Source organism: Furipterus horrens, unplaced genomic scaffold (assembly GCF_987537825.1).
Source record: "Furipterus horrens unplaced genomic scaffold, mFurHor1.1.pri manual_scaffold_11, whole genome shotgun sequence".
NCBI lineage: Eukaryota > Metazoa > Chordata > Mammalia > Chiroptera > Furipteridae > Furipterus > Furipterus horrens.
The window spans coordinates 2,204,256-2,216,545 of NW_028327181.1; the positions used below are offsets into that span (position 1 = coordinate 2,204,256).

The following is a 12,290-nucleotide window of genomic DNA, read 5'->3' on the forward strand; positions in this document are numbered from 1 at the left end:
CGTGGGCCTACAAAGGCCAAACTTACCCCCCCCTTGCGGTCCGAGGGTCCCAGAAACACTGGATTTGCACATTTTATTAAGATAATCAATTGATTCTTAAGTTATTTCTCTGTTAATCAGAAAGCATCTCTGGAGAGAACACGCACCATCTGGGTCGATACATACAAATATATCATTCATCTGGCCTCTCCTGGGCGTGAGCGCCGAGTGCCCCTCCTCACTGCCCCGGCCTCTGCCCCGCCTGGGGGCTGGGGTGAGCAGGGAAGTGGTGGGGCACCCCCAACCCCCCCAGGTCCACGCAGGTCTGGGAGCATTCCCGCACACACCTCGGGGGCTTCTGGGGCACTTGTCCCAGGAAGCACCAGGCCGGGAGCCACCCGCCGCAGGGACCTGGCTTGCCCCAGGGAACAGGGGTCTTCCTCTCCTGACACTACACATGCAAGGGGGACCCTGCAGCTCTGTCGTGGTAGAACCATCGTGTTTGGTGGCGGGTGACCGCCCCCTCCTCCCCACTGTCTCTCTTGAAGCAACTGGCTGGGCCTGAGCCTCGGGCAGGTGACAGCGGACACTTCCAGGACCTTCAGTGCCTCCCCGAGCACCTGGCACAAAGGCTCTGGAGTCGTGAGTCCCTGGCTCTGCAGGCAGCGTGACAGAGGTTATTGGGGACACGTTGCTGGACACCGAGCTCAAAGGCCTCCATTGAGAGGGCTGTGCCCTGAACCTTCCACACAGGGACACAGGCTGCTGGCATAGCGCAGACATGGTCTTTCGGGGCCGCACCCCAACCCCCAGCCACAGCCTCAGCCCTCAGTGCCAAGCTGCACCCCAGGAAGGCTGGAGCGCATCCCTCTGCCACCCGCGCTGGGCAGACAGGGTGGCGGGGGTCTGCAGGAGCTGCAGCAGGCCCCCCAGCCAAGACCCCTGCACCTGCCCCCGGGCGGCCACCCGCTGGCTGCCTGCCCCGCACCCTGCGCCAGGGGCTAATAGAATTGTTCCATTTAGAGTCCACCAGGCTGGACCGGCCGGGCAGGGGGCCGGACCCTGGACCTCGCCCCCTCCCGCCTGCCCGGCTGCAGGCCCAGCCCTGGAGTCCGTGGTCCTCGGCCCCCCCAGGGACGTGGCCGGTCGCCCCGCTAGAGCGGGGAGGGCCCGGGGTGCTGGCCGGGCTGCAGCTGCACGCTGGACGTGAAGCGCCGGCAGGGCCGGCCCAGGCTGCAGTGCAGGGTGGTCCGGAACGAGCTGCGGGCGTGCTTGGGGAAGATGATGGTGGTGCTGCGGAAGTGCAGGGCGCGCGGCCGCGGCTCCAGGGTCAGCTGGCTGCGGTAGCTGCGCCACGTGCAGTTGGGCGCCGCCACCACCGTCTCGCTGTAGGCCGTGACCGTGGGCACGTGCGCGTAGAAGACCTTGTCCCGGAAGTGCTTCTCGGAGGCGTATTTGACCTCGGAGTTGCAGCTGGGGGGGCGGGGAGGAGGGGCATGAGCCCCAGTGGGACTCTCACCCGTGGTCTGGCCTCTTCGGACAGGCCGTGGCCAAAAGCCAAAGAAGGGCAGAAGGCCTGTGCCCGCCTGGGAGACACTGGTGAGACGGGGCAGCTGGCAACACACGACCCCAGCCGGACCCCGAGCTGGGAGAAGAATGTGCCCTAAGGGGTGTTTTGGGACCGTGGGCGAGATGGGCTCTCAGTGCACACGGGGTTTGTTACAGCGACCAGACCACAGGGGCTCGGGGGGCAGGGAGGAGGGGTGCTGTGGAGCCTCCGCCCCCCGGGGCCGGGACCTGCCCCGTCCCCACCAGCGTGCAGCCCCACTCACCGGATCTCGTGTGCGGGTTCCGGGTTCACCTCGATACCCTCGCCGAAGAACACTGGCTGCAGCCGGGGCCTCCTCTCCAGCGCCGAGGGATTCGGGGGGCGGGGTGGGGGCTGCGGGGAGAGTCACGGGCACAGGGTCACGGGGCTTTGGCATGGTGGCCCCTGCTCCCCCGGCCACAAGAGGGCCACCCACCCGCTTCCAGCCCCAGCCTGTCGGGCCACAGACAGGTCTCCCACGTGCGTCCCGGCTCCAGTGTGAACAAAGCGCTGCCCCTGCTCTCTCTGCCCCCGCACTCACCCACTCCACTGTCCCAGGAAAACCCCCCACGCTGGACCGTCCTGCATGGACACGGGGCCCCCAGGCCAGCCCAGAAAAGCAAGGGTCCTGAAGCCGAGATCCGACAGGAACAGGTCTCTCCTCTGAGACCTCAGGCAGCTCTTGGCAGCCGCCTCGGGCTCCGTGGCGACGTCTTTCGTCCGGTTCCTACAGTCAGAGCCGTTCTGGCCCCGCTACAAGCGCCATGAGCTGCGGTCCCCACCGTCGCACACCAGCCTCTGCTCCTGCTCCTGCCCCACGTCCAAGGTGGCCACCGTGGGCACGGCCACCAACCCGCTCACGTCAGCTCTCTGCCTGGCACTAACATGGTGGGGACCCCACGTCCCGGCCCCTCTGGGGGTGCAGGGACAGGACAAGTTCTGCCTGTGATGTGTGTCCCCTCTGGCCAGTGTGAGGTTCTCCAAAGCCCCCTCCCCCTTCTGGTGTGTCACACAAGGTGGTGGCTACGTCACCAGCCTCAGACCCCTGGACCTTCTGAAGGGCAGCCTGCCCAGGCCTTCCCATCACGGCCGCCCCCTCTCTGGGCCGCAGCCTCCTGGGCTCTGAAGGTGGTGACAGGTGTACCTGCCACGCAGCTGTGGCAAGGACTGAGTGACGGCGCCCAGCACAGAGTTAGCCCTGAAAAAACTGGCTCATATCATGAGTTCCGCTGGAGACAGGTACAATCCACGGCCTTGAATCCTGAGACAACGCCGCCCCCTCTTCCTGGGCAAGCACACGTGCTTCCGGGAGGTCGATCCAAAAAAACCAAACAAAGTGTAGCCGCGGCTTCCAGTGCTTCCAGCACCTTCCATGGCTCCCTCGCTTTGGCCAACACCAATCCCAACTGCAAAACTCCAGGACTTGATTTTTCTAGAAAAAACATTCTCTCCAAAAAGATGTTTCCCAGACGTGTGCAGGTGTGTACGGAGCACCTACTGTGTGCTGAGAACCTACTGTGCGCAGTCCCTGGTGGTGGTATGCGGCAGTGCCTCCAAGGGCTCTTCTTGTTCAAAAAGGGGTGACGGGTGGCCACTGAAGGGTGAAGGAAGGGTGCAGCCACGAGAGGGACGTGAACACGGGCGCTAAGCCTTTCGGAAGCACTGCTTCTGTCCAGATCGGTGGACTCGCTGGAGGAGGGAGGCCGCCTGGGCTGGTTTTAACCACCCCACGCCCCCAAGAAAGAACAATTCCCAAGTTCAGGAGAAGCGGGACTTCTTGGAGAGGCAAAGCCCCAGGCGCCACCCTCCTCGGTCTATCCAGGCTAAGGAAACGGCTGAACCCCTCGGGCCAGGTCGGGCTCCACGGGGGTGGGGGGGCGGGGGGGGGGTGCGCCCTGCGGTGGGCCGGCAGCACAGGAGACGAGTCTCCCTCCGCAGGCTGGCCCGGGAAGCCTGAGCCCTGGGCAGTGGTTTCCAGAGGCGCCCCTCGCCCCCCTGTGGAAAACCAGCACCAGTCCGCCGAGCTGGGAGCACCGCACGAGATAGGAGAGGGGGCGCGCCCAGACGCAGGCCGGCATCCAGCGGGCCTGGTGGCGAGACAGCTCCGGAAGTCGCCAAGGCCCAAGGACACCCCCGCAGGCTGCAGGCCGACAGGAAGGGGCGACCCCGTGGTGTCCGCAGCTCAGAGCGCAGTCTTTCTGGCCGCAGGCTGTTGTGACGGGCAGCCAGCTGGAGGCTGGGCACCGGAGGCCCCTGTCGCAGCCAAGAAGGCACGCCGTGGGCCCTGGGAGGGCGGCCTTCCAACCACGCTGGAACGAGATGCTCCTCAAAGACTGGGCCACATTCCGCTGGGAGCCGCCGGGGGGTGGGGGCTGGGGAGGGGCACGCACAGTGGAGGGGCCCCCAGGGCCCCCGCAGCGCCCGTCCTGGAGGGAAGAAAGGCCCCAGGAGACTCTCACACCGGCAGGGATGCTTGAGGTGCTGGTAGCCGGGGTCCCGGCTCAGGTCCCCATGCACCTCTGGGAGGCAGGGCCAGGGGGAGAGCAGTGGGTCCCAGGCACGCCGCGCTGAGCCAGGAAGGCCACACGCCGCAGTCTCCCCGACGTCTCCCTCCCGGCCCCGGACGGCCCGCAGCCTCCAGCTGCTTCTAGAGGCCTGCGGCACCCCGGCCTCCTGGGCGGGCAAGGGAGGGCGCAGGATCCAGAGGACAGGCCGTGCCAGGCCCCACCCGCCTTGCGGGTGATTCATCCGCCTTCCCGAGGGTAAGTCCTCTCTGGCTGGAAGTAAAAATACGCCCGAGCGCCCTGGCGTGCCCCCGCCCCTGGCTGCTGCGCAGGGCACGGCTCACAGACACGGAGCGACCCCCGCTCTGCGGTGAGAGGGCCGTGCCCAAGGTGGCGGCCCAGCCAGGGGTCCCAGCCTGGCCGGCGGAGACACGTAGAGACAGCACAGCGGGGTTTGGGCCCCAGCCTGGATGACACATGGAGCCAGGGCTGCCACAGCGTGGGCTGCGGCCAAAGCCACGCGTGGCCCGGGGAACTCTGAACTTTCCGCTCAGCCAGGAAGCAACAAGCGCCCATCAGTGGAGGGTGAGTGGCGGCAGGAGGGGTTCGGGACCCCAACTGGCCACCAAGGAGACCCCACACGGGCATGGGGGTGGGAGTCCTGGCCAAAGCCCCATGGAACCTTTGCTCCTGCTCGACGGCCTCACTGGCAGGCGACAGCTTCCGCGGTGACAGAAAATAAACACGATTGTCTTCTGCTGGGACTTGGGATTTGAGAACAAAAGTTCACTGGCTGGTCTAAGGTTGGCCTTGACAGTCACCCACGAGGAAAATGATCCAAGCAGGGCACCCTGAGGAATTCTCCCCTTCTTATGGGGCTGGTAGGGGGGCTCCTTACTCTCCCCCAACGCGGCACAAAGGGGCAGCTGAACGGGGCCCAGCTGGGGGTGGGGCAGGGGACCCCGAATGAGTCAGGAGGCACCATGGGCCCAGTAAAGACCTGGAGGCAGGGTCTGACACACAGACGCAGCATCAGACTGAAGACAGGGTGTGAGGGTGGCCCGGCCCCCTCCACAGGTGGCCAGAGGGACCTCCACAGAGATGTGTGACCTATGAATGTGACCCCAGTTGGAAAAAGGGTCCTTGCAAATACGACCAAATGAAGAGGAAGTCTCACTGGGTAAGGGCAGGTTGGTGTCCTCATAAGAAGAGGTAACTCCGGACACGGGACACGCGCAGAGGGAGGACGGCCAGGTGGTGACAGGGGAGACTGGAAGGATGCATCGACAAGCCCAGGGACGGCAAGGACGGCTGGCCACCAGCAGAAGCTGGAACAGACGAGGGGACGGATTCCCTCCCACGGCCTTGGAGGCAGCGCGGCCCCGGCAGGCCTTGATTTCTGACTTCTGGCTCCAGGATTCTGGGAGAAGCCGCCCAGTGTGTGACTTCGTTACGGCGGCTCTAGGACAGGCACCTGCAGGTTTCTGACAGCCACTGGAGGAGGGGCACCCATTTTCCCCACAGACTCAGGCCACCTCCCAAAACACACCGTCCCATGGCTGGCAGCCTCCGAGAAAGGGGCCTGCGTCTGGGCCCACGGAACAGCTGCCCGCCCTGCTCTTAGGGAAGGCCTGGCCAGCGGCAAGGGGGGACCCGCGCTCCCTCACTCAGACGTCACTTAAGAAGGGGCTGGGGTCCGGGTGTCTGAGCCCCAGCCTGGAGGCTAGGGGTAGGAAGGGCAGAAGGACAGACCATGTGGCCCCAGTGAAGTGGCCGTGGGTTCCCGCTTGAGGGCACGTCCCCGAAGGTGGGTCCTGCGGCTTCCCTCCTCATCTCGTCTCCAGAGCCCCTGGAAGGCCGTGGGCCTGTCTGCTACAGGCAGAGATGAATCTGTCAGACAGGTGAGCCCCCACAGAGACGGGAGGCTGTGGGGGGCCTTCGCTGAGTCTCCACTGGAGACCAGGTCACCCCAGACTACAGCAACGGGGCTGAAAGGCAGACCCCGGGTTTCCTGCCTTTCCTCCCCTCCCTCTGCACGGGCCCCCTTTCTGCTCAGGCCCCGCCCGCCCTGGCCGGCCGCACCTGGCTCTCTTCCACCTGGGCCTGCTCACGCACCTTCGCCGGCCAGGGACACGCCGGGAGGCCTATGCGAGGGCCATGGGGGCTGAGCCCTTTCCTCGGTTGGTTTGTTTGTCCGTCCATCCACCCATCCTTCCTTCTTGCCATCCTTCCCAGTCCCGGGCACTAGCTGCCTAAACCCAAACTCCCTCCCTCTCGTCCCTAGTCTGTGGTTTCACTGTCACAGACCAGAAACAAAGAACAGAGACTATCCAGGGTCTTGGGGGCAGCGGGGGCAGGGCTCGGGGGACAGCCAAAGACCCTAAGAGGTGGCTGGGACCCACGCTCCCCTCCACCAATGCCACCTAGATGCGGCCCACAGGGTGTCCCTCAGTGTCTGGGTCCCAGGGACCAGCACCTCATGCTTGGGGACATTCTCAAGTGCCACCCAGAAACCCACCCAACCTGCTGACAGCCCCAGAGAGCGGGCGGGGGTGGCAGCTGCACCTCCTGCCGCTGCCCTGCAGAGGGCTGAGTCCCTCGTCTGCCACGGATGGGAGACCTGTCTGCACCTCACCCAGCGCAGCGGTGCCTGTCCCCTCAAACACGCCCCCAGAGAGCCCAGCTGGAGGTCCCAAATGCCATGTGCGGTCTCCCTGGGGGCAGTCAGTTGGGGCAGGGCTAGTCTCCCCACCTGCCCTGTTCACTTGGGGAGACAGGCTGCACAGGCCCCCTCTTCCACAACGCCCCCAAACCGCCCACCAAGCGCGGCCAGGCAGGCAGGATGGGACGAGGGAGAGCGGGAGGGGCTGACTGCCCAGGCCCAGGAGCCCAAGGGGTGCAGACAGCGCCTGTCTTGTTCACGGCTCCCCGCCTGGCCCCGCCTGGCCCCGCCTGGCTGAAATATTTGTGGGATGAACGCAGCTGACAGGCAACCCCTCCGGGCCCAGCTGGCAGCCGTGGCTGATGGGGTGTCCTGCAGGGGAGCCAGGCCTCGCCCGCGGGAGGCCAGCCCAACGCAGATCCCATTCTGCACGGGCAGCTCTCAGTCAAGTCTCTGATTCGGATTTCTAATTTGGGGGGTGCGGGAGCTCTTAACACCTTTTAAAAATAAAAATAAAAAGTTACAAGTATGTTTTTAAAAGACCGAATGGAATTTTACTTCCTGGCCTCAGCTTGGCCTACAAGCCCCCGCTGTGCCTCTGCCGGCCTCCCTGCCGCTCCGCAAACACGCCCACCTGGTTCCTGCCCCAGGACCTTTGCACGTGCTGTTCTCGTGGCCTGGCACACACTGCGGCCCGACAACCAGGAAGTCTGTGTCCCGAGTTTTTCCCTCCCCAGCTTATCAACCCTCCTGGCCCTGTGTCCTACCAGAGTGCCGTGCTGTGAGGCAGGGACCTGCAACACCTTGTTTCTTGCTGTGTCATCCGTGGTCCAAAACAGTACACGGCCCACTGTAGATGCTCAGTAAACGCTGGGGGTGGGGGCAGCGCATCTGCTTCCTTGATCTCCACAGGCTTGGGGATCACCAGGAACATTACTATCTTTGCCCCAAAGAGTGTGCAGGAAAACCCACGGTCGAGGCGGGGTGAGGCACTTCATTCCCGCCCTGCCCAGTCCCAGTGCCTGGAAGTAAGTGGGGACGGTCTCCCAGTGGCCAGGAACCCTGCTGCGATGGGGCATCCGTATCATACGGAAGGTAAGACCAGCCCCATTCAAACAAAGTAGCGGAGGGGACCTCTCTGATGAAGGGAAGCGTCAGCAAACTTCACACACACGTCCAGCCTAAGTCTGGGGACAGGCTGGTGAGGACCCTGGCCGCTAGAGTCTGGGAGCAGGCCTCGAGTTCAAGCCGCTGGCCGCCTACTTGGCCTGGGAGGGCAGGGCTGGGATCGGGGTGTCGGAACAAAGCCAGCCAGCCTGCGCACAGCAGGCTGAGACCCAACTGTATGGTCTGCGCTGCTGCCACCAGACTCTGCATGGCGTTGCAGACCAGGGGTTCCGGGACGCAGGACAGGCTTCTGTCCCTTTCCCCTAGGACACGCCAGGTCTGTAGCCACCTACACCTTGACCTGGAAAGGGCTCTCCGTGAGTCATCAGCAAGAAGAGCTTGTTAAACACCAGGTTGGGGGGCGGGGCGCCTGCCCGGCAGTGAGGGGTTGGTGGGGGGTAGGTAGGGGGGCAGCTGCAGGCCTCCTGCTGAGGAGAGGTTGCTTATGGCAACCATTTCCCCTCTTTTTTATTAAAAGCAGCATCTCAAAACCACATAGGTTCACAGGCATTTTGTTTTTTTAATTAAAAAAATAATAAAACCCACAAAGATATTTCATGAGCTCCACATGAAAAGTGGGGGTGATATAAGGTCTAAGGGTAGTGACTCTGCAGCCAGATTCTGGGGTTCTATCCCAGCAGGGCCACTCACCCACCAGTACCCACTGGGTGACTCTGGGCCCACCGGCTAACCTCTGGGTCTCAGCACCCCCTCTGGAAAATGGGGGGAAGGATGGAGTTAGTACCTCACAGTGAAAACAAGCGGACGAGCATCAAGCCCCCGGACACCTCCTGGCACCCGGAGGGGCTGTCTAAGCAGATACCCCTACCTGTGAGGAAATACCCTGCGGTTCTGCCTCCAGCCAAACGGAAAGACCTGGAACAGCGAGGTTCCAGCCCTGGCATCCCCTTCGCACGGAAGCGAAAGAAAATCAATGCGACTGGCCCAGCCAGGATGAGCGAGGTGGGCCACTGGCCGGCCTGGCGGGCAGAGAAAGCGTCCGGCAGATTCTGGGTCACCCACACAATAGACGGGAAGACTGCCTCCCTGTCCCCTTTCCCTGAGCCTGTTGGGTAAGACACCACCGGGATGTGCTCCAAGGTACCCTCTATGCCAAGGTGCCAAACCTGAGACTTGTGGGACGGCCACAGGACCGATGTCACTGCAGTTTCAGTCACCCTTGTTTGCCCCCGGAAGGACTCCACACCCCTCCTGCCCCCAGCCCCCAAAAGAGAGACCAAAATTCAAATTCACCGTGTTATTTGGGTCTAAGACAGCAGTCCCCGAAGTTTACTGCAGGTGAAAAGGACCGGGGCAGGTTTTAAAGATCCCAGTGCCCAGGCTGCAGCCTGTCTGGGTGAAATGAGGTCTGGGGCCGCGAGGCACCAGGTCCCTGAGAGAGGCAGGTGCCAAGTCGTGTGGGGCCCGCTGGATTCCGGAGCAAGGGAGGCGCAAAGGAAAACTCCTGTCGTTCTCTCGAGGGAAGGGAGCCATGCCATCGGGCTGCAGCCGGGGACTGCTGGCTGCCCTGGGAGGTCCCAGGCGGCAGGCCGAGGGCCCGGGAAGTGTGTGGGGTCCAGCCTCACACACACACAGATGGGCAGGGGGCCGGGCAAGCAAGGGCAAGAGAGGGGATATACCCCGGGGCTGTTAGCGAACTCCCATTTCACCTTGCCGCCTCCTCGGGTCAGCTGGGGAGGAACTGGATGCCCCCCCACTTGCTCCGCCTGCGGGGGTGCGATTCCGTGCAGCCGCCAAGCTGCGTGCTCACGCAAAGACCCCACTAAGTCCCGCAGGCGACAAACGTGGGCTCCTGCCCTGGGTCCCAGCCCTCCCCCTGCACAGCCTCCGCTCCACGTCAACATCCCTCACCATCCCCGGCAGGAAAGGCTCCTGTCTGGGTTTGCTTAAAAAAAAAAAGACTTGCACGTTGGCAGTGGGGGGGTCAGTAAAGGGAACTGGGTCAGGAGCAGCTGGGGACCTGGGTGTGAAGGGCTGTCTGCGCCGCTGCGGCCCAGGGTCGAGCCCCCTGGGAGGGGGCCGCTGCTCTGGGAGTTTGGGGCCGTCCTGCACCCGGCCTGCGCCCTGCTGACACAGGAGTCACTCCGCGGGCAGGTCCCCACCGATGCGCCCTGGTCCCTACCTGGGCGCGTGCCTGTCCCTGGGCCACCGTCTTGGCTGGAACTGGCGGGGCGGGGTGGGGGCGCGCGGAGGAACCCGGCCCTGGCTTTGCCCGGACCCCTCTGGGGCGCGCCGCGGGCAGACCCTCCCCACCACAGCCCCGTTCGCCTTTCTGCGCCGACGCGCGCGCTTACCGCTCTGGCCTCGCCGGGACCGGGGGGCTCCGAGGAGGCGCCTGCGCCCGCCGCGCGCGCGTCGGGGATGCCAGGCTCCAGGGAGTAGAAGGGCGGGCTGGGGCTGGGGCTGGGGGGCAGCCCGGAGTCGGGGCTGTCCAGCAGGCCCTCCCGGCTCTGCTCCTTGAGGCTCTCCTCCATGCCTTGCAGATGCAGGTGGCCCACCATGTCTGGGGGGCGCGGGGCGCAGGCCCCCGGCTCCTCGGGGGGCTCCTCCACCGCGCTCCGGGGCCCGGGGCTGGCGGCGGCGGCGGGGGCTGCGCGCCCGGGACCTGCGGGCAGAGCCGAGAGGCGGCGCTCAGGCCCGGCGTCCCCGCGCCCCTTGCTCCCCGCGGGCGCCGGGAGGGGCCGCGATGGGCTCCGCGCTGCCACGCCGGCCTGCCCCCCGGCCGCGCTGCCCGCCGCGGGCCTGTCCGCACCTCCCCGGCCCGCGCCTCCTTTTCTAGGCGCCTCCTCCTCCTCCCGTCCCCTCCCCTCCCCCGCCGGCCCGCCCCGGCCCGCGCCCCGGGGACGCACGCCCGCCCAGGCCGGCCGCGCAAGAGGGATGTCTCTGTGCCCCCACCCGGAATAACCGCCCCGTGGCGACACCCAGGGGTGACTCGTGGGGCCCCCAAGTCACCCCAAGTCGTGGGAGGGCCGGAATCAGGCTTGGTGGGGCGGCCCCAGGCTCCCCCGCTCACAGGTCTATTTCGGGAGCCCCGTAACTGCGGCGCAGGCAGCGGCCTGAGCGCTCACCGGGCTTCCGTAGGGCCCGCTCGGCCCCGGTGCCCAGCGCTCGGTGCGCGGTCACTGCCCGCGGCCGCCCGGGCCTGGGCCGGGCTGTGGGCAGAAGGGGGGCTGGGGGAGGGGAGGGGACGGCTGCAAACGGCCTGGAATCCCCCAGCGTGTCCCTGTTTTCCCGGTTGCTTCCAAGCAGATTCCTGCTCACTAATAAGGGTCCCCCCTTTCCCTCCCTCCTCGGGGAGAAGGGCAATGGCTCCCCTTTCTCCAGAGGACTGCACGTCCAGCTCCCACCCACCCACCCACGCAGGCGCCCACAGCACCCCGGGGCCCCGCCCCCTGCTGGGAGGGCGGAGAGCCCAGGCTGCCCGCAGGTTGCTTTGTGAGGAGCAGGCACGTGGGAGAGGGGGTTAGGGACAGAGCCAGGGCAGAGGGAGGGGCTGGGCGTGTGGACCCCACGCTGCAGGCCCCCCACCCCTGCCGCCAGCCCAGCCCCGCTCTGGGGAGCCCAGGCTGATGGGGTGGGCACACCAAGACGCAAGCGCTGTGAGTTTAATGGGGGTGGGGGTGGTGGAGGCTTAACGTCCATCAGTGATCAGAGGGACAGGTGACGGCTCAGGGTGCCTGCTGGGGAGGTGGCCCCGCACAGCCAGGCAGTGAGCCGGGACAGCGGCAGCCCTCCAGGAGCAGTGACAGCAAGGACAGTGGGGCCACCACGGGGAAGTGAGGTGGCCCGAGGGGTGGGAGCCTCCTGGGAGTGCTGGGGGACACAGGGACCCGTGACCAGGGGCACTGACAGCCCACATCCACATCAACCTGGAAGAGCGTGAGAATCTGCTGCCCAGACAGAATTAACCTGAGGCTTGAACACCTGGAACATTCTGGAGAAAAAAAACAGAACAGACCCCATTGGCCTCCATTCTTAGGCAAGACTAGCCTTCTTCAGCCCTCAGGCCACTTGCCCCAAAATGGGTGGAAAAAAGTGGGGGGCCGGTCCTCGCAGAACACAGACCCATGAAGAGTCACATGCTCCCTGAGTACCTGCCACGGCCCCCCACGGGCAAGCCACGTCCACCGCGTCCGCCGCTCGGCAGTCCCCGAGGAGAGTCTCCGAGGAGCTCGGATTCTGATCTCGTGGACTGAGCGAGGATGCTCAGGTGACGAGTCTGCCAGGGCCGGGGGGGCATGGGGGGGCGCAGGGGGTGCACAGCTGAAGGTCATCTCACCTTGATTTAAAATCAACGTTTCCTTCACTTCGATTTTTTTTTACATTAATTTTGACCTTTAAGATATTGCACTACAATAGTATTTGTTGT

At 65.0% G+C, this 12,290-nt stretch overlaps 1 protein-coding gene across 1 annotated transcript; it reads right to left on the minus strand.

Annotated features, from left to right (window-relative positions):
* Window positions 1-980: 980 nt before the first annotated feature.
* RFLNA (refilin A) lies at window positions 981-10,525 on the minus strand. Its single transcript, XM_090291220.1, has 3 exons — window positions 10,216-10,525; window positions 1,812-1,921; window positions 981-1,452 (listed from the first exon to the last, which is right to left on the minus strand). The coding sequence occupies exons 1-3, from the start codon at window positions 10,420-10,422 to the stop codon at window positions 1,134-1,136; spliced, it is 636 nt and encodes a 211-aa protein (XP_090147346.1). The 5' UTR covers window positions 10,423-10,525; the 3' UTR covers window positions 981-1,133.
* Between the last annotated feature and the right edge of the window lie 1,765 nt (window positions 10,526-12,290).